Source organism: Egretta garzetta, unplaced genomic scaffold (genome assembly GCF_000687185.1).
Source record: "Egretta garzetta isolate BGI_Z169 unplaced genomic scaffold, ASM68718v1 scaffold163, whole genome shotgun sequence".
Taxonomy (NCBI): Eukaryota; Metazoa; Chordata; class Aves; order Pelecaniformes; family Ardeidae; genus Egretta; species Egretta garzetta.
Genome location: NW_009259308.1, coordinates 5551988 through 5576226, shown reverse-complemented (window position 1 = coordinate 5576226; position 24239 = coordinate 5551988). Strand labels below are relative to the sequence as shown.

The window sequence follows — 24239 nt, the reverse complement described above, 5'->3', positions numbered from 1 at the left end:
GGGAACCTTCCACCAATCACCCATAGGACCATAAATTTGACATTTCCCACAGTTTCTTTGAGGCACTGATGTTGCTGTGTCAGCAGTATGTCCCAAATCTTGTGTTGTATTGTTTGAAAAGGAACAGTCAAACTTTCAGGGGAGCTGAAATGTTTTTCTTCATTGTCCAACAGTTCCTCTGCTGCAAAACCACAAAGGATTATAAACCACACCTCTCAAAACGGGGGCTGCTTTTATCAAAAGTAGGTACTGCGCACATTCACAGAGCGTGCGTTGCTTTCTGAAGCGGCAGAACATAGTCGATAACATGTTACAAAAGCAGACATGAGAATATCATTTATAGACACATACGACCTGATTGCAGGAATGATAAGAAAAGGAGCCTTATGAAAATACCACGCTAAATTTATTCCCACTGTAATTCCAGTTGGGTTATGTCAAGAGTAAGCTTGGCCCAGTGTCTGAATTATATGGTTTGTAAAACAGCTTGTAATTTATTTTTAAATAATCGTAAGTTTAGTGTTAAACAAATTCTTCAGCCTCAGACCCTGCCCCATACCCCACCAATGTTTTTGTGGGTGACCCGTGGTGCAGCCAGTAAACCCCTGCTCCTTCTGAGCTCGGGGCGTCAGCCTCCGCAGCGACAGCCTCTGCAGGAGAGCAGGCAGCACTTCTGTCTGCCGGCGTTTCCCTTTCTCACTGGGCTGTGTGTGTTTCAGTGGGCAGACTTTTCATCTTCATTAAGAAAGTTTGACTTGTTTTTTTCCAAAAAGTTTTGAAAATAGCAAATGTGTGCTCGTTCTCTTCAGATATAATTTTATTCCCCTCTCATACCTATCGAACTGTCCATCTATCCTACACTGCAACAGCATTTTCCTACCAGCTGTTTTATGTGCCTGCTGATTCCAGATACTTCACTTACTTTGGTGGCATCTCAATCCCATGACAGTAGAGGGGTTTTTTTGTTCTCCTTAAGTTGGTTTGCATATCCATGTTTTTAATTAGCCTAGGAAGGAGGAAGGGTTTAGGATTCTTGGCTCCTGAACATGATCGTTGTCAATTCTGCCACTGATCTAGTAAGTATTTCTGTTCAAGTTACTTAACCTATAGAGTCATGCTCTGCCTAGAGAGATACTACAGTAACTAGCATTTTATAAAGAAAATAGATCAAGTTAGATAAAGATAAAATAGGTTTAATAGTACTTCTGTTTCAAAGGAGTATTTTGAGATTCATGTTGAGGAAGTTCTTTGATCTTGGATGAAAGATGCTTTAGAAATGTAAAATATCTTTGTTATTTGTCATCTCGGTGGCTGTGAAATTTTTCTCAGAAATTAAATTTTTGAAAACACATGCAGAAGGTTTCAGTGTAGCCCTGATTGTTTAATTTTTTTAGTAGACTTTCAGAAAAAGTGACTGGGTTGTTTGTGATTACACATAGCACAATATGTCAGTGTAGATGCAAGTAAACTGGAGTTGTTAATGCAGCTTCCCATGTTGTTCCTCATTTTGACTTTATATTGTAACGCTATTAAAAAAGTAATAAAGTTACTAAAATGCTGAGATTTTGAAAGTAGTTTCTGAGCCCTTCCTGCCTACTTTGTCTGTTATAAAAACTGTGCTCTGTGCTGTGATCATTCTCGCAAGAATGCATCTTTATTTCTAACTCTACACGCAGAGTGCAGTTGGACTCCGCAACCGAGACGGAATTAGGTCCTAAGAAGTGCTTGAACAAAATCTTTGCTGTCTCTCTGCACTGGCCCAGTGCAGTGGTAGACTTAATTATTTGCATTTTATTTTAGTACAATATGATAAAGACCTGCAAAGAACCCGTGCCCTGGCAAATAAATGGGTGAAAATACTGTTACAAATGGCAGAGGAAATAGTCATAAGTCAATGAAGTAGTTATGTTTGGTCTGTTCTTTAATTTTTGGACAACTCTTTTATTTCTTTTGAGAAGTCAACTTCTAAGTGAGCCATTTTCCAAATGTATCTCTGTATCTTTAACTTTTTAGAAGGTCTGTTTCTGAAAAAAAAAAACCTAAAACCATTAGTAATATTTTTATCTGGGAAATTTTAGCTTTTTTTGTCCAACTGAAGTTTTCAGGCTCTGTAACTTGCTGCTTGCTAAAAGGCACACTCTACGATCCATTAAGTACAACAGAGTATTCCTTTGCAGGATTCCCTTTGTTGCAGACATTATTTATGACATTTTAGTCAATATTTGCATGGCAGACTGTCCAAAATTATTTTGTTTTAGGCACATCACTGATAACTGGACCCATACTCTTTATCATTCTTTTACATTCATTAGTCACTCTGTAGTGTTTTTAACATTTTAAAACACTCATGCAATTCAAAGGAAAATAGATTTCAGCCAAAACGCCTTCAAAATTATCTTTTTTCCTTTGAGTTATTCAGCGATTTTTAACACTTCGTATGTTTGATGTTTTTTTCTTTAGTCTCAGCAAGGCAAAGTTTTTGCAGGCTTTGACTACGCTGAAGATAGGATTTTGATAGAAAAAACGTGAGGTAAACTGAACTTAATGTGAAAATGTTATCAGACGTGGTGTAAGGTGTAGCCAGCCAAAAAAACTGGCTATTTGCCTTCTGTGTAAAAGGTAATTTAAAAAAAAATTTACAACAAAACTAATTAGCAGATATTCTAATGCAAGAAAATGTTGCTGTTAGTAAAGTTTCTTCAATATGCCAGAAAGCAGATGGTGGCAATGGAATAGCGTTTTCTTTTGCCAGCTTTTCTATATGCTTTCTAAACCTGCAAGAGCTTTTGCTATTCAGTATTCAAATTTCTGACACTCTATGATCTTTTTCATCTTAAAACAGAAATAGAAACTGAAACTTAAAAATGTAATCAAGTCAAGCTGTCTGTTCATCAGATCATAACCATGGCTTTAAAAGTTTGATTAAAATTTTGTCTACACAGTGTAGTTACATGTTTTGAGAGCTCTGGACTTTTCTGGGTTTAATTTTCTTCCTCAAAATTTAGTTTTGCAGCACTGAAACCAAGTGAAAATGGATTTTAGGTTGTATTTTCAGAGTCAACACATTAAGCTTAATTTTTTCCAATGGTTGTGTGGGGGGAGGGAATCCTACCATATATATAGGGGGGTGTGTGTGTTTGTGTATATGCCCAACTCTTTCATATATTTGTAATAATCCACTGTCCTTTGAGATGTAGATACAGTTCCATTTCTCCATTATTTATGGCCATCATACCTTAGATTTTGCTGTAACTCACTGTGGTGGCTCTGTACTGAGCCTGCAGGATCTTACTTCTCTGAGTTTTAACTTTATCTTCCACTTGCCTGGCTTACAAACACAGCAGAAACACAGAACAAGTAGGCTGCCTACCAAAAGGCTGCTTTTTTTTCTGCCCGAGTCTATGTTGTTGATGCCAACATGATACTGATGCAACAAAACGCGTCCTGATTTTTATGGTAATTCTCTGTTCTTCTTCGCAGTCTACAATATTGTGAGAGTAGAAACATATCCACGGAGCGGCAATCAGTGGCAATTCTTTGCGGGCAAAATCCTCTGACTTTTCAGTTCGAGAAAGGCAATATTTCTGCAATTGTTTTCAGAAAAAGAGGCAAGAGAGAGGAAGGTAGGGATGGAGGAAAGGGAACTATCGAGCAGCTTTTTCTGCTGTATAATTTTATATATCTATGTATTTTTGCCAGCAGTTTAATTTTGCATAAAGCTTAAGAAAACCTGAAATGGAAATTTTTCACATGCCACGTTGAACTCCTGAGAGTGCACAGAACAAGGAAAAGACACCTGCCAGAAAAAAAAAAAAAAATTGGCCACTACAACCAAATATGTACTTAACAGGGGCTGAAATGGGAGCCAAGAGGAAAGGTGTCAGGTACATCAAAATGGAAGAGAGTTGTGAAAATGGGGCTGCTATTATAGATCCATAATAAAAAAATAGTACCTAAACTTAGTTCAGATTGCCCCATCCATAACTTCATATTAATCTGTTATTGACAAAACCTCCATGGAATATTAGTCCACCTTTTGTTTATTCCTTAAATAGTCACTCATTTTTATTATCAACATCGGTTTTCCCTGAGTGAAATAGAATAATCCTTAATAGGGAAAATGGGCCTATTCTTTGAGATATTAGTTCCTTTTTTAGGTATTCTTTATTCTGTTTGATGTATAGATTCCTACCTGAATTTTCGGTTAATCATAGGAAAATTTTACACCTGTACTTTAGGAGAAGGAGAAGTGGGAGAGGTTGAAAAGTGAGGAGGAGATCAGGGGGTTTGCCCAGTTTGTTGGTTTGGTGAGGGTTTTTCTTTGTTTTTGCTGGCTGACAAAGTCTTGAACAGCTCTGGCTGCAGAGAGAACTTAGCAAGAAGGCACAGACTGAAATATATGAACACTCTGATGGTCTCCAGAAACAGTAAGGTTATTCGAATGATGTTGAAAAGGCGAGCTTTGGAAAGCAGTTTAAGGCAGCTGTGCTCATTGTCAGGGAGTGGGTTTTATTTGGCTTTTTGATGGAGGGCAAGTTTGAACAATTCTTTATTCCTGTCTGCTACGGAAAATCTAGAGAGCCTCCTTGGTCGTGACCTTGTAGCACCATGCGTCTTGGCCAGAGGAGTGGTGCCTGACCGCCAGCTACGGCTTGGGCAGTGTGGATAAAGAATGAGGATGGGCACTGATGAGAATAGCCTGGGAATATGCAGCTCCCTGCCTTGGGTCCCATAAGGATGAGTTTGTCACAATAAATAAATAACAAGGGGATGGTGGGGGATAGAGATTAATTGGGTGACTGTACTACTGCCAGTGGAGTCTCACCATATGGTGGACATAATCCTGCTTTGCTGATGTTGGTTTACTCATCAATGTAAAATTGCATAGAAGCAGACCTGGAGACTTTGACCAAAGCTACCAGATCTGCTCATCACAGTTTCATCTTCACTTGCCTTTATACATGAAGTCAGGCATTGCAAAACCAGCTATTTAGTCACCCTAAATACTGTTGTTATTGTTAAACTGAGTTAGAAAATACTCCAGAGAGAAATGTAGAAATGATTTCTTGTTTTTCAAAATACCTAATAAAGAAAAAAAAAAAAAAGGGCAAGAGAAACAGAAGCTGAGTGTGACTGGAAATATCCCTTGTAGGTGACTTTGGATCCACTCTAAGAAGTAATTTTCTATATAATGTAGTTCAAGGCTTCCTAAGCGGTCAGTGCCGTTGCCATTGTAATGGCTGTATTGGTGGGAATGATACTTTATTATCTAGAGCAGCGGCTTGAGAGCTCAGCCCCGTGCTTTTTACTCCTTTTAGTAACTGTGCCTCTGAAGGTAAATCACTTAACCTCTATGTGCCTCTTTCATCCCTGTGTAAAGTGGGCATAGTTATGCTCACCTTTCCCACAGAGGTATTGTAAAGCTTAGTTTAATGTTAATAAGATGTTTTAATTTCCAGGATAAAAGGATGTTCTATAAATATACATTAGAAGTAATAATAGTTTTAATGTATGCCATTATTTTATAACAGTGCTTTTCTAGTTTTAGAAATTTTTTAGTGGTTTGAAATTATTACAGAATCCGTTTTTGTTAATTAAAGATTGACATTCGGGCAAAATTTGTTGAATTGTTCTATAAATTCAGATCCGTGTGCACTGAGCATGCCCAGAGCCATGCTCACCTGCACTTTGGGATCATCAGTATGGCCCTTCGGCTTTTAAAACAACTCTTTGATGCATGTGCTCAGAAGTTTGATGGCTTCTAAATAGAATGGTTCAAATATTTCAAAGCACTTGAGATTCGTATAGTGTGAAGCAATTTAAAATTATTGTACTGCAATTAATTTTAAATAACTGAGCACTGCATATGTCTAGAAACCCATACAGATCCAAATGGAAGCTCTCTAAAAATTGAAATGATTCAATAAATTTAAATCACTCTGAAGAAATGGGTGTAAGAACTGTAAATCATTTTGTGAGGGGGATAAGCAAATTTTCTAGAAGTGAATCTGAGGGTAGAGACTCTAATTAGATTTTTTATTTTGGGGTTTATGATGATGAAATGTAGGTTAATTTATATTTCCCAGGGATATGAGGGCAGCTCTTGTTGATCCATATGGTTTCTTGTAGCTCTTATATAGGCTGCTTTTTTTTATTTCCCAAGATTACAGAAACTTAGCAATCCAACTTTGCACATATTTTTTTCCATTACAAATATCTTTCCCTCCAAATCTGTATAAAAAGACATGAGAAAAATATTGGTCCACAGCTAGAAATGCCAAGTATATTTTTAAATGCAGCTAAAAAAATACTGCAGAATTAAACATTGTGCAGCATGGAAGCTAACATTTTGTGGAGCTGGGCTGCTCAATGAATATGAATTTTTATATGCCTAAATGACTGATTCAGGTACAACCTGTATCTGTAGGTACCAAAGTGGATTACTGTCTGATAGCTGTTCGTTAGCTTAGAGCATGTTCTCTGTCCTTTCCTTACAGATGTATTAGAAAGATGCTATCTAATGTAGGAAGGCTGGTAAAAATATTGATGCGAGACCTATTGGAAAGTAATGTCATTTCCATTGGCTTCAGCTCAGCTCCAGGAAAATTGGCGTGCCGGTTCCTCCTTCTGCCGCAGCAAAGCGCGATTGTGTGCGGCTCTCCATACTGTGCACTTAGCTCTAGGATTACAATTCCTCCCAAGTATGGGAGCCAGAAATTAGAAATTAGTGCTACCGGCGACACTTGCCTGACCCTTCCATTTCACTGTTTCCCTAACAGCCACAGGAAAAATAGGACAGCGCAGTCCCTCGTCGTGCAAGTGCTCGGCACTTACTGTTGGCACGCGCGCTTCCTCCGGAGACGTTGCCACCTCTCGGCAAATGGCTCGCAAGGGTCCGGCCGCCGTCCCGCCCACACTTGCCTGACCCTTCCATTTCACTGTTTCCCTAACAGCCACAGGAAAAATAGGACAGCGCAGTCCCTCGTCGTGCAAGTGCTCGGCACTTACTGTTGGCACGCGCGCTTCCTCCGGAGACGTTGCCACCTCTCGGCAAATGGCTCGCAAGGGTCCGGCCGCCCTCCCGCCCCGGCAGCGAAGTGTCTCAGCTCCTCGGGGTGGGATGGAGCCCTTCGTGGCCGAGGGTGCCACTCCACCAAGCTAGTCGTTGCGGTCTGGGGAGAAAATTTATTTTTGATTTTGCTCCATATCTGGTGGGCTCTTCCCAGCGGAGAAGCCGCAGAAAACGAGAGGGGCCCCGCTGCAGGGTCTTCCTTAAGGCCTTACCTTACTTTTAGACAGTTGTCATTATCTTTGTCTAAAGGTCATGGCTAAATTGAATAAAAGGAAAGCTGTGTGTTCCTGTCGATGCACAATGGCAGTATTGACTTTCCTAATCCAGTTTGCTGAGGGGTGAGAGAATTAAATTAGATATCTAAGCACAGAAATTGAGAGCCTTTGAAAACAAAGATAAGGAGACAGCCTGTATTTTCCTTTTCCTGGGAGCTCTGGGCTCAAGATTTTGCAGGTGTGTCATCTGATCCATGGCTTGCATCGATCAAAACTGTGCCAATGCATATTTAATTAGCAAGGGGACCCTGGATGCATTATGGCCATCATCCCTATATTGAATGGACTGTCAGACTTTCTGAATGCTTCCCCACCCCCCCCGCTTCGTTGTTTGGGGAGCTTCTGCATTTTGTCTGAGCAGCTAAAAGTTTCTTTGTTTTTAGCTGGTGATGCATACAGCACCACTGAGGAGAATACAAACAAGTAAAGTCCTAAAGTGTTTATTTTGTCTAGGAAAAAGGGCTGAACCAATTTGAATCCTTTGGGCAACGGATTTTTGTATCTCTTGGAATTAAAAAAACACAGTCGCATGATGTTTACTTTAAGAATATTTTATTATAACAAATAAAATCTGTGCTGTGGGATTTCTTAAGGAAGCCTTTGATGACAATTTGAATTAAGTCAAAATTAACGTTTGCTACTGCAAAGGAATAAATAGAAAATGTTCCAGAAATGAATCAGTAAGCAGGAATCAAAGGCTGTAAACTGTTTTAAAAACAAACATTTAGAAGTGAATCAAATACTTGTTTGTAATATCAAGGAACAAATATGGGAATACACAGATTCCCCACATTCTAGGCTATCACACGATAGCAGTAAATCATTTATGGGCTTGTGAGAACAAAGAAAGTTGATTTAAAATGAAACCATTTTGATACAGCTTTAGGGTCTCGCAGCCTGACGGTGAAGTTTCACGTCCTTATTTCCTACGACAAGGAAAGTAATTGGGAATTTCAGCGTCCAAAAAAAGTTAGCCGGGGAGTTGCGGAGGTCTTTGTTTGCATCTACCTTGGTACAAAGCCGCCCCAGCAGACAGAGTGTTGCCTGATAAACAGATGTAATACACAAAGTCTGCTTACAATACCGAGCAACAGACTGTGGGCACATGTTTTGGTCTCATTCAAACTCATCAGCATAGTCTAGCTAGCTGTTTTGTTGCTAGTCTACTTACGGGGTAGCTTAGGAGCGTCTTACTGGTGAAGTAACAAGGAGGGTTTTTGCCACAAAAGTTTTGTGGCAAGGGCTCATGGGAAAATCATTTGCATACATCTTGTTACAAAGGCTGACTACTTCCTGGCTTAGACAAAGTGTTGCCTGATAAACAGACTTAACACACAAATGTCTGTCTGGAATAAACAACAGCAAGCTTTGATTTACATTTCCATTATCAAAGATAATCTCTTTCCCAGTGTACAGGAATTAAGAGTCCTCGCCTTATAAAAAAAAAAAAAAACAGGCTGGCACCGTAGGGATTTTACCACTGCAGAACCTTATTCGTGAGCTGCGGGGATGGGGTGTACTGTACAGGGGAGTATAAAATAAAACTGGAAATCTGGTACGGATATGTACATGTGTGACGGTGAGGTGTATGATAATGAAGCACTTTGAACTCCCTATAAAAGTTGACTTGAAAGCGATGGCTGGAGTTAAACGGAGAGCCAGGCCTTCCTTAAAAGAAATAGTAGTAGCCACCAAAGTAGCCGTAAATAATAATTGTAGCATATATGCAGCAATCCCTATGTGTTTATATTATAATGTATAATGAAGGGAAAGTGAGTGTAAAAAAGCCTCCGTCCTGGTGCTGGTTTCTGTTTGTAAATCCCTTAAGCTCACCATGTAAGACTGTATATAAAGGACCATGATTTAGATTTTTTTTTTTTTAACGTATATAAATCTTTGGTAGAATCCATGCCCAAAATTATAGATGAAAAATTTATTGCATGAACACAACCCAGCCATATAAATTTTTTATTACAAATAGGACTCTGAAACTTGAATAAAATATGTCAGTTTATTATACAATATTTCCCCCCCCTAAAACATGATATGAATGGAAAATTTAACTTGTGCACTTCTGCGGTGCTTCTGCGAGGTGCTGGGCTGGCAGCGGAGAGAAGGGAGCCCGCTTTATTTAGCTGCAGAGCAGGCTCAGCATGGGCAGTGGCAGCGCAGCCTTGCTCATCTGGCACCGCCGGTGATTTTTTTTCTCCACTATGCGGGGATCACCTTTACTGTTTAGAGGATAGATGCAACTGCATCTGAATTAGCACGCTGGCTGCTTAGCGAGGACTCAGTTTCTGGTGGGGACTGGCTCTGCATAGGTAAAAAATAATCTTGACACCCGTTAATTCCGTTTGCGCAGACCAGCAGCCAGTAAGGCCGGTCCCTGTAGGTCACTGCCACGCTAGGCTGGATTCAGCACACCGTGGAAAACACGGCGTGCCGAGAAAGTGCGAGCGCCCAAGAAAGTGTCCCGTTTCTCCAAAGCCAGGTAGCCATGAAGCGGTTTAGCACTGGGAAGTGCCATGACACTTGAAGCAGGCTTTTTTGGTGGAGGAGTGTAACAACTCTCCACCGCCTGTGTCACGGTCTACAAAAAAGAACAACATTGTCAGTCTGTTGACATTGGTCCTGTCCACGGGCCAGACTTTCCTGGGAAGGTTTTATTCTTTCCAAACAATGGAGTGCTCCCTTCCAGCGCCACGAGCCCTGCTTCCACGCAGCCGTCGTGCAGCCCGGCTGGAGCCGCACTCCTACTGTAGCTGAAAAGGAAAATTGCATATTGAAAAGTCTAGAGCTTCCATCCTGGAGCTGAAGGTCCCTGCCTGCTTAGGGTTTGAGATCAGGCAGACCTGGGTCTCGGGCGTGACCACCTGGGTCGCGCTGGGGTAGCATATGCTTAAGAAACAGGTCCAAAAAGGAACAGAGAATAGAGACGCGGTACGAAATGCTACTTTGGAAAAACTAGCGTGTTTTGTGGGGGCTTTTTTATCCTTATCCCTTAATCATATTTGATTCTTGGAAGTAGAGAGTAAAATAGCTTCGACATGCTTTTTATCCAGTTTCCCCATGATTACAGTTGATACCACATCCCCTTAAGCTTCTCTTGTCCAGTAACCTTGACTCCAGTGTACACAGTCCCGCTAACTCCGGCTAGTTCAGGGTTAAAAATTCCAACCACTAACTTTTCTTTAACTAAAACAGCCCCCAAATAGAACCCATTGTGCTATTCAAGGTTAAGCTTCCTTAAATATAAAACTAGATTCCTTGGTGATTTTTTTTTTTAAATCAGCAATCTTAATAGTGGTTCCTCACTATAATATTTCCAACTCCATCTGAAATCATTTAAATCCTCCCCTTAATAACATGCACTTTATTGTAATATACAGATTCTTTGGCTTCCTACCAGCCTTAGCTTAAGGCACCAATGAAACTCGTTGCCGCAGGGGGCCGTGGATTCAAGAGGGGCTCGCATCTACTGTATATTTTGTTTTGTATGTTTTCCAATGGCTCTAATTATTGCAGGTGGTAGAATTTAACTGGCAGTGTTGTTGCTAAAGAAAATAGGCATAAAGTGTATACTGTTTTGCAGAGTGGCTATCAAATATATAGAAAAGAGAAAATCAGATGAATTGTTAAACTGCTCTATAGTAAGTGATTTTATTGATTTAATGCAAATGCTTATGAAAACGATCTTCCATTTATATCAATTATGTATGGGCAAAAATTAATTTATTCCTCCGGTCACCTGTTTGGCTAACTGACTCAGCAGGACAGACATTCCCCCTCCTGTTGTAGCCGAGCCCGCAAAACACTAAACATTCAGAAAACTGGAATTTTAAAGTTTCCATGTGCAAAACAACAAAAAAGCCCCGACAGGAGTTACTGCCAACTGCTGAAAAAGCAGAGAGCGAGCGGTGGAGGCTGAGCAAGACTCTCTCGTCCTAGGCAAGACTGTAAAATACAACGGCTCTGATTTTGCCAATCCCTTAACCATGTGGCGGCACATTTATATGTACCGGATCATCTGCGGCATCTGAATAAAATCAGGGAAGCAAAATTCTGCATATAAACATTTTGGCTAAGTGCCTTAACTCAGTCTTCTTATCTGGGGTTTCCACAAGATGCCACCTTGCATAACAATGCTGAGCATACGCTTGCCCAGTACATGTTTTCGGTAGCCTCCCGTGATCTCTACCGCAATATAGATTGGTTTTAATTCTACCTCGCCCTGCATTTTATTGCCCCGTGCCTCTCCATGAAGAATAGTGCTTAAAGCCTTCGTTGTATTTTTTAGAAATTAATATTTAATTTCAGCAGAAGGGGTGGGTTGCAGGAAAACAGAATTAGGAAAAATGTTATCGCAGTAGCCAGAGTAATAAAAGAAGAAAGTTAAGATTCAGTATGCAAACAAATGTCCTACGGCCGGTAGAGTCTCTCTTGTGCCACTAGCTTTGGTGTTGGAAAAACAGCACTCAACGCAAACAAAAGTACTTTGTTTCTCAAAATCCAGGAGCAGCTCCCGCTCTGTGTGCTGCCCACCGGCTGCAGGGCCGTGCTGGGGAGTGAGGGTGCCAGGCTGGGGGCTGAGAGCATCAGCGCCGAGCCCAGCTCCTGCGGCTGCCACTGAGCCCCCGTCCCTCTCGCTGCTTCACTGGGTTGTTTAAAATTTTGAAAGGAAAGCATACTTTGAGTCCCATATTTCTGCAATAACTTTTTCAAATATATGAATTTATGTGGAATTCTGACCCTTCTTTAAACATAAAGCCCAAACACTGATTGAACCATGGCTTGCTGGAGGAAAAGAAAAACCTGAAAAATAAGCAAAAGCCTAATGCCTACCCTGTAAAATGAAATCCGTTGAATGTTGACTTTGAATGTTAACTAAATATTTTACATTCCTAATATTTTACCTTTGTTTCTACCTTTGCGGTATCGGAAACATGAAACTTCTTGCCAAAATCTAGTGTCCAGAATATAACAGCACTGTGCGTATTACGCGGTAGTTTATGTGCTGTCACTGATTTGAGCTTCAGTTAAAGATAACTCAGAAGATCAATATTTAAAACAAAATTGCAGAAGCGAGAATAATTTTTTTCACTGAGCTTCACTGGAGAAATTATTAAAAATAATAAATACAAAAGAGAGGAAATGGATTCTGGACACACTGGGAAAAATAACTTTTTAGGAGAATGTAATTGATTTTAAAGAAGTATCAGGACTGAAGCGTTCTTTGCTAAGTATTCTCAATGTTTATATTCTGAATTTTATCAAAATTTGTTTTGTGAGCACTTTTTTTTACTTGTAGTTTTTAATTTATACAAGATTGCCCTCTAAGCTTCTGAATGATACCTAATGCATACAGTCAGCAGGTAAAAAAAATTTGAATATTTAAAACAGGCATTTTCTTTATAGTGCTCTGCAGTAATTAAAATCTTCATTTGCTTAAAAGCAAGGAACCTTTTTAAAGCAATAAATTAGCATTGCTTGACCCAAGGTCACTAGTAGTACTGCTTCTTCCAGTGCTATTAATACCTCAAAGAAAAAGAAGGGGTGGTGTTATCACTCTGTTGCAACAGAAGTAAGATTTTCAATTTAATCACAGTTAAGTGTCATGACCTTTTGATCTTGCATTGACTTCTCACTGAAATGTGGTCAGATTTCAGACAGCTAATTCTAAACTCTGCAAAGTCAAGGTGAAGTCAGAAAATAGGTTTGCCACGATTGGGGGTGGTTTTGGTGCAGTAGCAAGTGGTTTCATTTCCTAAGTTCCGTTTCACAGCAAAAACTTTTTAAATGGGATCAATAAATTACTGAATTATTTCTGAGGAAAAAAAACCAGAAATCTTTTTCTATTGGTATTAATTGTGAAAACAGGAATTTGAGGGATTTTTAAAAAAAAAATATTTTCCATACAGGTAATGGGACCTTTTCATAGTGATAGAAATAATTAAGAAAGAAAACAGTGTTTGACTAAAGCTTGTACTAAGAATAATTTTTGAACCAAAGAGCAATCATCTTCACATAAAGTAGAGTTAATAATGTGTAAAAAAATGCAAAATACTCATATTTACACATAGCCTTTTATAGGTCATTTTATTATTTTAGGCAAATAAATTGCATTCGTTGGAGAGTGTTAGCTGGGAGTTTGTAGCACCCATTATTTGCACAAGTTCTAAAGCAGTTCATCCAGTATCTGGTCTCATTTATACCACTGCAAATCAGGGGCAAAGCCTCACGTTTCAGTGATCTCGTAGTACTGTAACCACTGTGACAGTATGACGAAAATCAGTTCTTCTATCAGTTTTGCAGGTTTTGTTCCAGAAATGTGTAGACAACAATCTCCACGACTTTGTAGTGTTGCTTAGTTACCTTTATATGCCTGATTGAAAATATGTTTTGAGACTTTACTATGTGTTGGATTAAGGCTCTGGTTTGTATACAACATAGAGGCTGCATTATAAAAAACATGTAGGAGAGTAGTTTAAATATGCCTTCTCTAAAAAGAAGGATTCTCAAAGCTTAATTTATGCTAACACACACATCAAGCACTCTGTGTAGTGCCATAAACAAAATTCCCTTTTTTTTTTCTAGCAAAAATATTACCTAGGCACAGGACTTTTGCATTATCATGTCCTAGTGCAACACTCCTGTCCTTAGTTTGTACTCTCAGCCTTTTGAGGAAGTCTGGCGCCTCTGATCTATTTTCCACAGCAGACCCTGTAATTTTTGGCTGTATTTTATGTTTTTCAGATTCAAGTCAATCTGAAAGTCCCAGCCAGCCAAGTGAAGCTGATATTAAGGACCAGCCAGAAAATGGTAAGTTCTTACCTGCTGCTCCTGCTTTGGGATATTAAAACAGCCCATATTTATAAAGATTTTTTTCCTATGTCTGATATAAAAAGATTATTCAGAATAATTGACATGGGATAGCTACAGATAGGTTGTGTACTCTCCTCATAGTTAAAATGCTACTGTTTCACTAATCTAAGGTAGCATTTGATTCTCCAGTCCTGGAGAGAGACTTTTTTTTTTCCTTTAAAAATAATTTTAATTAGGGAGATGCCATTAAAGAGCCTGCTGTATGCAAGCCTTATCCTTATTCCTCCGTAGCAAAGGCTTTCAATCCCTGGGCCGTGAGTCATGACCCCCTAGGGGTGTGTGCTTCATCGCTTTCATTTTTATCTATGTGCTTTTAACTTCATTTTGTTTATTGATGCTCTCACATGACACACTGAAGTACCTAACTTTCGGTATGTGGCCAGCCATCATTTTAGAGTGCAGGATCTCAGATAGTCCTGCGAAACAAAATGGTTGCTTTGAAATATGTTTCTGCAGACCCATTCTCTACTGCTAAAATCTGCTAAACAAAACTGAGCAGCAACGCTCCCAAATATTTCGGTTTCAGGGCAGGACTGCACACCTATAAACACAGCAGCTGCTCAGACAGGTACCCGCTGCGGGGTCGATACAGGTGCTACTGGCGTTGTCTGAATTTTTTTATCAGTGTGCTTTAAAGGTTGTAGGTACTACGGGTAAGTGGAGCAGGGAGGCTCAACTAGAGCTTGTTGCTCCTTCTCCTCTGTATGTTCACAGTACCGTTGTTTCAGGTGGCAGCGGCTTGAGCTTATCTGGAAGTAGCATCAGGACTGTGACTTTTGGGAACACTGATAACTCTTTGAACTGGGGCAGTTTTAAAGTAGAAGCAATAGCTTCTACTGAACCAATGGCTTGCTTTGTAAAGCAGCCTGAAAAAAACCCATTCGATAATAGCAAATTTCTGTAGGGACTGTATGTGAAAGTGTAAGTAAGTGTGTAAGGGAACAGCCTCTCTTCCATTTTATGTTTAAGTAAGGTAGACCTCAACAATTTTTGTTGGCCCATCAACAACTGAGTTTTGTTTTTCTGTTGGTATTTAGAACTTAGAAATAACGGCTCCCAAAGTGAAAGTGATTATTTTTAATAGTTTTTCTTTACTTTTTTAATTCATAACCAGATTTTTTTTATAAGACCTAAATGTAGATGGGGGATCTGCTGTACTCGGGTCTACTGTGCACACACAAAAGAATTTGTGTGAAGGGTTTTTCTCTCTAAAACCTGTCACCATTTTTGGGATATGTAAATCCATCTCATGGAGAAATATTGTATCTATAATAATACAACTGTGATTGCCTTTTCACAGAGCAACTAACTGCTTTTGCCTCAAATCCCTACAGCTGTACATGTGTTCAGTGTGTGTTCTGGGGACTTTACTAGCAACCAAACAAGCTGCAAGTGGGAGTGAGGTTGAAGGGCTGCATTCACATCCAGGCTGCATTTGGATCAGGGTTTAAACGGCAGATAGAATTAAGGGAAGAAGAGGTTTAGGTACATAAAAAACTTTAAAATACCAGCACACATCATAGGACATAGAACATAGGGCTTATTGGGCTGGTAAGATTTTGGCTTTTGAGGTTCCTGTATTTTCCTCCCGTTGAAATATGTAAGGTTTCATATTTTGATAGATTTTGTGCTGCTCATCTCTAAACATACTGTCTTAGAATATTTCTGGTTTTTTTCTGAAAGACAGTGCCTAATTTCCCTTATCAATCCTGTTCACAGAAATTCTAATTTGTAGCCAAAGGATTGCGAGGTTAAGAGAAGAACTGACTAAACTGTGATTTTTGTTCTGCCAATTCTGCTATTTTTTTGTGGGGAATATGTTGCCTGTGTTTATTAAATCGTATTTTAATTTAGAATGTATTAGGCACCAAGCATGTTATTATTTCGTGTTTAGATAATATTCTTTCACAGCTATTAAACCACAGTTCTTCTTACCCTGCAGTTTCTTAGTCTTAAGGAAGCCTGTTACTCAACAACCGCCCCGAAAAGCAGTAATGTCAGTGTTTAATAATGTAAAATCTGTAAGAGCCTAGTGAAATGAAATATCTCTGATTTGGAGCCTGAGTCTTCCTTGTAAAACAAGCTTTTAGTGAATTCTTGGAACTTTACCAGTGACCTGCAAAAGGTACTTTTTTTTTTAATAAACAGGAAAAAGATTTTGCTTTTTCTCAGTTTTACTAAAGGGTATTTTTCCCCACGACAGCAGAAGCCTCCTAACTGATTACGCACCTTTTTCAGTGCCTGTGTGGGAGATTTTCTTTACAAATGCATCTAAGGCAGTCTCTTGGCCCTAAAGGGGTTGCTCCCCCTGGGCAGACGCTGAGCTCATTCTCAGCACACACAGCCCCCAGCTTGCAGTGTACCCAGTGTGTAGATCAACATAGATCTGCAGCTCTTATCTACTGAACGTGAGGATGAAAGCAAAACTGCAGGCTTTAGAAAATGAAAAACTGCACGCACAGAAACGGACACAATAAATCATATTAACTGCGTTGTTCTGCACTTGCTGTAGACCCACTTCCACAGGGCCTGATCCAAATCCCTCTGGAGTCAATGGAAGTCTCGTAATTGATTTTACTGAGAGTGGGAATGAGCCCACACAGAGAGGAATTTTTTTTTTAAATCAAAGAAAAATAGTATTGTGAATAATCTTATTCCCACTGACGCTAACAGCAGAATGACCAGATTGAGGGCAGATTTGGAATCATTTTGCATGTGTTTCTGGAAGGCACAAAGAAGTGTATCGATTAAGTACTACCTTTTACATCCATGCATTCCTTCATTTTAAAAAAATAAATCTTTAAAGGCCTTGTGAGGGTTATACAGCCTCTCTACTTGCCTGTTAATATCCTTTCTGTTCCACTCCATAAATTCTAGAGCTATTTATTATACACATATATTTTGCATACCTTGAGTAATGTAGGTTCAAAAGGGTCAACTATACAGCCCTGAAAAAGAAGGCCTCCTACTACAGATTTTAATTTGTCATTTTAAATTGTATGTGTTATTTTGGAAAGCCTGTATGTCTAACATTCGTTAAAGTGAAGTTCATGGGAAAGAAAGCTTTTCTTTTTTAAAGGCTCTTCTTTTTTTCTAGTGGGCTTTACAGTTGCATTTTCTGGAGCAGAATCATCACACACAGAGAAGATGGTGATATCTTCTGCTCTCAGTGGTGGCTTTAGCACCAACTCGAGCCTTTTCTTCAGCCTTCGTTAAGCCAGGATAGTTTTCAGGCAATCTCTTACCCAATCACTACTGCAAAAATTTACAGAAATATTAAGCATTTATTTTTTTCTAGAGAGGGAGATCCAGCATGGTGATCATGAAAAGCAAACCTGCAGGTGAGACAGGGCTCGTTCATGCATGCATGGTCGAAGGTCCAGATGTCTTGTCCTGGAACCGGGGATAAAGCTAACACGTAACCGAATGGTGTGCACAGTGCACGGTGGTGCTGTCTCTCAGGTCTGTTAGCATGGGAAAGAGCTTCTCGGGGAGAGGAAGAAAACCCAGAATCGGTCTGTTTGTTATGTGGGTGAGGAAATTTGCAGGAGGGATGATGAAAGAGGCCAGCAACTTCATTTGAAAGGCAGGAGCATGTTCTGATGTCCTGATATTTTGCTCAAATGAGTTTTTTCTCTGACCAGCTGGGTGGAACACCCGTGTGGAAAATTCCCCACTTTTGTAGTTGCCTAATGATATGTAAAAGCTTCATTTCAGTTGGCACCGCAAAGTGATTTTGCAATTCACCCAATCAAAAAAAAAAAGGTTATTGATTTTAAAAGCTTGTTAAATGCACTGGTTTGGTGTTGTATTTTACAAACAAACTAGTTTTCAGTGAACTGAGGATGACAAAATGGCTAGTCTGATGCAGTGAAGTGACTGCATGCCTGGGGATCAGGAACAACTGAATTCCCAGCTCAGCACTGCTGTGGACTCTCTCTAGGGCTTTTATTCTTTCTTTCAGTCATGGAAACAGCTATCAGATAGATTTTCTTTTTGTAAGTAGGATTATTTTAAACTTTTATAGGAAAACTTTTCAGTCTTTTTGTCTGCAAAGTGGGGATATTTGTGATTCCAGCTTTCAGAGATTCATAGAATATTAGAAGTCAAATCCTGCTCCGCTCCAGCAGGAGTTTAACTCTGGAGAAAGGCAAGGAGGGTGTAGCACAAACTGGTTAATAATTGTGGTAGAGCGCTGTGTTACTGCTGTCAGTAAATGGATGTCAGACATCCAGCAGGCGATGTTTGTGTTTGATGCGGTAGTACTGGCGAATTAATAACTGCAGCGTAAAGGTACACACGAAGTGTGCTGTGTAAAGCAGAAGAACGCTGTGTCATTTTCTGCAGACAACTGGTGTCTCTCGAGCATGTGGCATTGTGATTTGATAACTCAAAGTTGGTAGCACACCACTTTAATTGTGGATTAACAAATTCTTTTTAAAGAAGTTGGTAAATTCTCCCATTTCAAGTGAGCGAGGCAGCACTCATTATTACAGCTGATTACAAGTGTGTGCCAAATTCATTGCTCGAACAATTTCTGTAGAGGGAAAGGCATTTCTTTAAAAAATAAAAATGTTTAATGCCCAGACCAAATGCTTTTTAGTTTTAATGTATTCTTGCTGCTTTGAGCTGCAAGTACCTTAACAGCACTGCAGGAAATGAAAGGCACATTGTTCTTGGTAACATTAAAAAAAAAAGAAAAAAGAAAAACAATGATGTACCGTAACTCACAGAACTTGTTTTTCAACCCTGCAGTAATTACACTGGACTTGTAAATATCATCTGTGAATTCTTTGCTTAAGTAGGGCTGGACCTGAGTATTAAACCTTAAAAAAATGTTTAAGTATATGCTTACTTTTCCATGCCTAAAAACATAAAGGAAGAAATTCTGGTCCTCAAGCTGGGGAGGGGGGAGCGGGAAGAGAAGGCAGTAGTGGGAACATATGCAAAGAGAAGTTTCCTTTTCGTCTTCTCTAGGCAAGGCTGGTCATGGCAGCCATAACACAGCTTTGGCTGCAAGGAAGGAGGAGATTATGTGCAACCTGGTAAAATGCAAAAGCAGCTTGTGGAACGACCTCTCTGCCTTAACTAATAGGCTGCAGAGTCCAGCCCCTTTTCATATGATTTCTTTCTGGTCCCAAAACCTGGCATTCTTGTTTCATGCAGTGGGGTAGCTTCAGCCAGCAGAAGTGGTGCCTGCTTGGCCTGAGGGTTAGGCGCTCTTCTTGGATGCAGAGTTCACTGTTCAAACCCTCCTCTCAAGTTGAGACGGGCAGAAAACATAACTGTTCTTTGTGGTTGTCCCCACTGCTCAACTGCACTGTAAGTTAAATGGTAGCTGAGACCTCCAATTCCTTTAACAGCCAAATTTTTAACTAGTAAAACCAGACTGCCTTCCGAGGCCATCCCTTCTTCTCAGGCCATGCCTAACCTCCCATCTCCACTACTTCAGGAGGAGCCCAGCTGCCTCCCGAGCTCTCTCAGCTGCAACTGAATTTGATGCCAACCAGCTTTTACACTTACCAAGGAGGTGCTGCAAGTGCAGCAGGACTTGTCATGTCTGGAGGGTCAGCTGTCCTTGGGTAGGCCCCTTCATTCCCACCTGAGGAGCACATGGGCATGACCAGTTCTGTGAACACACAATGCTGAAACCGGTACTGTTAGAAAGTACATTGTCTCAGAGGACCAGCATTCCTGAAACACCTCATTTGGAGCAGATAACCAAGCCTTGCAGAGAAAGTTTTCTATCAGTTACAGTTGCAAACAGGGTAATACAGTAATGGCAACTTTTATTAGTGTTCTTGTTCATGGGATCATTTGCATCAGAATCTTATAAATGCAAGAAGACTCTCCTCTCTTGTTTACAGAGCAACACTGAGGAGTTATCACAGCCTGAGGGACTAATCTAAAATTAACTTTGCTTCAGAAAAAGCTTTAAAAAAAAAAAGCCCTTAGCATTTTCAATAAGGAATCTCATAGCTGGTGCTGAAGTCAAAAGCTCCTGGTGATGTCAGCTTGTTTGCACCTTTGTAACTTGCCAGGACCAAATTCTGAACGGATTTGCACCCTTACGGATCATGTTGTCTGCCGGGAACAGCAATGGAGAACTTTGTCCAGGCTTGAAAGCTATGGTCGAGCAGGGCAACCCTGGTAGGGCCAGTCTCTTCTGCCTTCCTGTAGTTTGGACAGAATCAGCGGTTGACTCTTTACAGGACCCATCAGCTGACAAAGGTCTGATGAGGTCCAACCTGTGCTTCATCACCCCCTGAAAGTGCATGTATGCAGTTCTGAGAGCCAGCATTTCCCAAGGAAACAAAAGCAGATCTGTCTGGTTATAATCTTAACTTATGTGTGATTTAGTCTTGCATTTTTTTCATCTTATTTCATTACAGATAGATTCCAACAAGAACTAGAAATACAGTATTTTAATCGTAATAGTCTAGAACTGAAACTTTGCAACATCCAGCTGTATTTCCCAGCCAGTTTCATGACTGTCATGAATAAGCGTCTGTATAATTAGGAAAGAAAACACCATTTTTCCCTGTATTACCATATTTTCATTGAGATTCATGCTCAAAGTCAAATGATTTTGTGGTCCAGATTGTGAGGCACAGCTACACCATTTCCATGATTTAGCAGGTCCTCTGCTAGGCTCAGGATTTAGCCTGCTTATCAGTAGCTGGCACTCTCTTGAGGGGACCCTGTGACGGCAACAGCGAAGGGTGTTGACTGTCAATCAGGCGAGATACGCGGTCATCAATCAGGGTCAGTTCTGCAGCCTCTGCTGGGGCCGAGAGGAGAGCCTTTCTCATCAGTGACCTGCAGTGTTTGAGACTTGAGGTTTGACAGAGGACTTCAGTTTTCACTGCTGCTAACCATTAACCTTCACAAGCAAAGCATTCCCACAAAAAATTCATCCAAGGCAAGTATGACAGGAAAAATTCAAAGCATGAAATGAATGCTTATAGCATGACAAAGCAGTGCTTGAAAGACATGAAACGTTCATTACACTTGGAGTGGCTGAATGCTGGAAAGGAAAGGAGAAATAAAAATGTGGCTAGAGTATATATTTTTATTTCTCCATATGTGTGTACAGGAAAAAGGCAATGAACCTTTCCAGTGAATAAGGTGCATAAATACAGCTGCGATTATTCTAAGTCATTTCAAAATATATTTTTATTCTGTTGCTCTGTTCCATTCCTTTCCGCGTATATTTATCCACAAGATAACAGCAAGGGCCATCTAGAGGGCAGCTGGGAAACGGGCTGGCCAGAAGCCCCCTCCTAAGAAGCTCCCGTGCCTCAGTGAGGCATGTTTCCCTCCTGTGCTCTGCAGGGCCAAGGCTTTTCTTTGCCCCACGGCAGTGCCAGGTTGCTGCCCCCTCCTCTGCCACAGCGCCAGGCTGGGGGCAGGCAGCCATGGCAAGGCTCTGCCCCCATGCCAGACCCTTCTACCAGCATCCCACCTTTACATGTTGAGAGGTGCCTTGATGCTAACTTTAGCCAGTCCTCCTGGGGTCCTGGCCAGGGCAGCTGGAACTGTGAGCAATCTCCAGTTTTCACTACAACTGGGTTTTTTTGGTATGTCTTCTTGAGAGACTTGCTGTTTAATTAACAGCTGAGAGTTGTGTTGCATCAGAGTAATTGCTACTGCCTGAGCGGACCACAGGCTGAAGGATGCTTGTGAATACCACGCTTGCCCACCAAGAAGCTGGGCACTTAGGGAAAGGAGTTTATTTGTGGTATGGGCATTGTTTTAATTTTCTGTCCAGTAGAGAGGGGAGTTTACTAGTGGGAAGAGAACGTGATGCCAAGGCCTAACTTGCAAAACAAAACTCCAAACCTATCTATTTGTCTTTCGATGTAAGAATTTCCTAATGCCTGCAATGTAAGACAAAGGGAAAATTTTACTTGCAGGAAAATTGCTTTCCACAATAACCAAGAAAAAAAACACACAACACCCACAGCAGAGCAGCATGATCCAAAATGTGAACTTTTTACGCCTCCCCAACCTTCTAGGTTAGGCTTCCAACCAAGTGATCTTTTATTATCAACATGATATACCCTTGACATAATTTGGCGCAGTAAAGCTTCTTCTGCTGAACTCGTGATTTCATTTACTAGATCTGATGAAAGTTCTGTGAACCACGGTAAAATGTGATAATTAGTAGTTTAATTCTTTTAGGGTGTGCGTATTAATTGAAAAGGCTTGAACTATAAATACAGGGCCTGTGGATAAAAGCACACTCTGAAATCAGTCGCTTATCCGAAGTATTCATTACTTCACATCTATTTAGGTAGTGTCTCTTTGCAGCAGTGCCAGTCGGCTGTTGAAGTGAGTGGGAGCCCTTCACTCAGAGATCGCAACAGCAAAATCCAGCCTGACTCGCTGCTCCTCTCATGCAATCGGAAGCACTCCCTGGCCAAAATTTTGCCCTCTGTGGTCAAACCACTGAAAGTTAAAAATGTGTGCCAGTCGCTGTGCTCTGCAGATGAGCTGCTGAAGCGCTGGCTCTCTTGCTGTGCAAGCTGCAGGAGACAGAAGGGGCTGAAGGCAGCGTTTGCCGGCTGGCCACAGCATCCTCCTCTCCCACTCGAGGTGGAGGCGGTGGCGGTGCGGTGGTGGTGGCAGACTGCCTGTCTCCGGCAGCCGAGGGGGAACATCTTTCTACTGCTCAACAAGTCCACCCAAAGCATCAGAGGTCCGCCATGATTCGAGTCCCAGCCAGCCTGGCACTTTGTGATAAACCGTATTTTTGCTCCTACTTACACACTTATGCTTCACCGTATTTGGGACCATCAGCATCTAAATCTCTGCTGCTTCAGCCAGAGCTTGGTTCATTTGGCCATGAATGTCAGTGTAGCGCCGGGCCACCACCGAGAGCTGCACTAAGGGATCGAGCTTTCTCGCTCATGCTCATGGGTTCTTTTTTTCTGACTTCCTGACCGATGCAGGGGGTATTCTGTTGACTCTAGGCCTTACCAAATGTACATAGAGACTATGAAAATGCATGTCATTATTTCACACCTTCCTCTGGTTTCTGCGTGTTGTGTAGTGCCTGGATGAATCATACCTGGTTTTACAGGTACGAGGTGATTTTTATTCAAATAGATTCCAGCCTTCATACTCAGATTTGGTTTGCACACTCAGAAAAAATCTATATATCTGCGTATACTGCAGCTTCATGGGTTAATCAGGTGCTTTCCAAGTAGCCTTCATTTTGTAAATCTGAAGTTGTGTACATGAGCAAAGAGGTGCACTTGAAGAGCAATGCACAGCTCCTGAAAGCTGTATGCTGGACTGTTGCGGTTGTCAAGGGAGGGCACTTTGGCTCCCAGAAAAAGCCTCATCCCTTCTATAGCTAATCAGATAGTATTTTTTAATTGCAGATGTTACTTTTTAATTGCAAAAGTTGCTAGATAGGAAATGGAAAGAAAGTTTAGGGTGACTCTTACAGAGCTGCGAGAATAAAATCCCCTCCGAAGCCTGGCCGTAGCATGACTGAAATGGAAAAATACCAGATCTGTTTCTTGGAAAGTGAGAAGACGACTTTTATTTGCAATGGTTTGCAAATATTTTCCCAGGAGCAACGTAGCGAGTGTGGCGAAAAGGGGCAGGAGGAAGGTGAGGCGAGTGAGCCACTCTTGTAAACATACTCCTTTAACTCTTCTATTGTTATCTTGCACACAAAGGGCACCACAAGTTGTTTACCACAGCTCATGTTATTCATTTCTGCTCCTTTTTGTCCCGTCAGTGCCGTATCTTCAGTTATACGACTTTTTTTCTGGGTTGTGATAGTGTCCGGATAGATTTTGGCGGTGGGGTGGTAGAAAGGTGCCAGTTGATTAAATGTGCTGCTTACTATGTGCATTTCATGTCTGCTGTCTTAACATTTTTTTGTTAACCACTGTTGCAACTGAACAAAATGCTGAAGTTTGACAGTTGGGAGTTACTGCCGAGTATGTGCTGTAAACTATATCATCCCTCTGCCTTCTCCCTTTCTCCCCCTC

At 40.8% G+C, this 24239-nt stretch overlaps 1 protein-coding gene across 3 annotated transcripts in view; it reads left to right on the top strand.

The window, feature by feature from the left end:
- NFIA (nuclear factor I A) overlaps positions 1-24239 on the top strand; it is a 263401-nt gene that overhangs the window by 137085 nt on the left and 102077 nt on the right. For all 3 annotated transcript variants that reach the window (XM_035891763.1, XM_035891764.1, XM_035891762.1), the window contains exon 4: positions 14101-14166. In XM_035891763.1, the coding sequence (XP_035747656.1) occupies positions 14101-14166 (66 nt within the window). The remainder of the gene's footprint in view (positions 1-14100; positions 14167-24239) is intronic.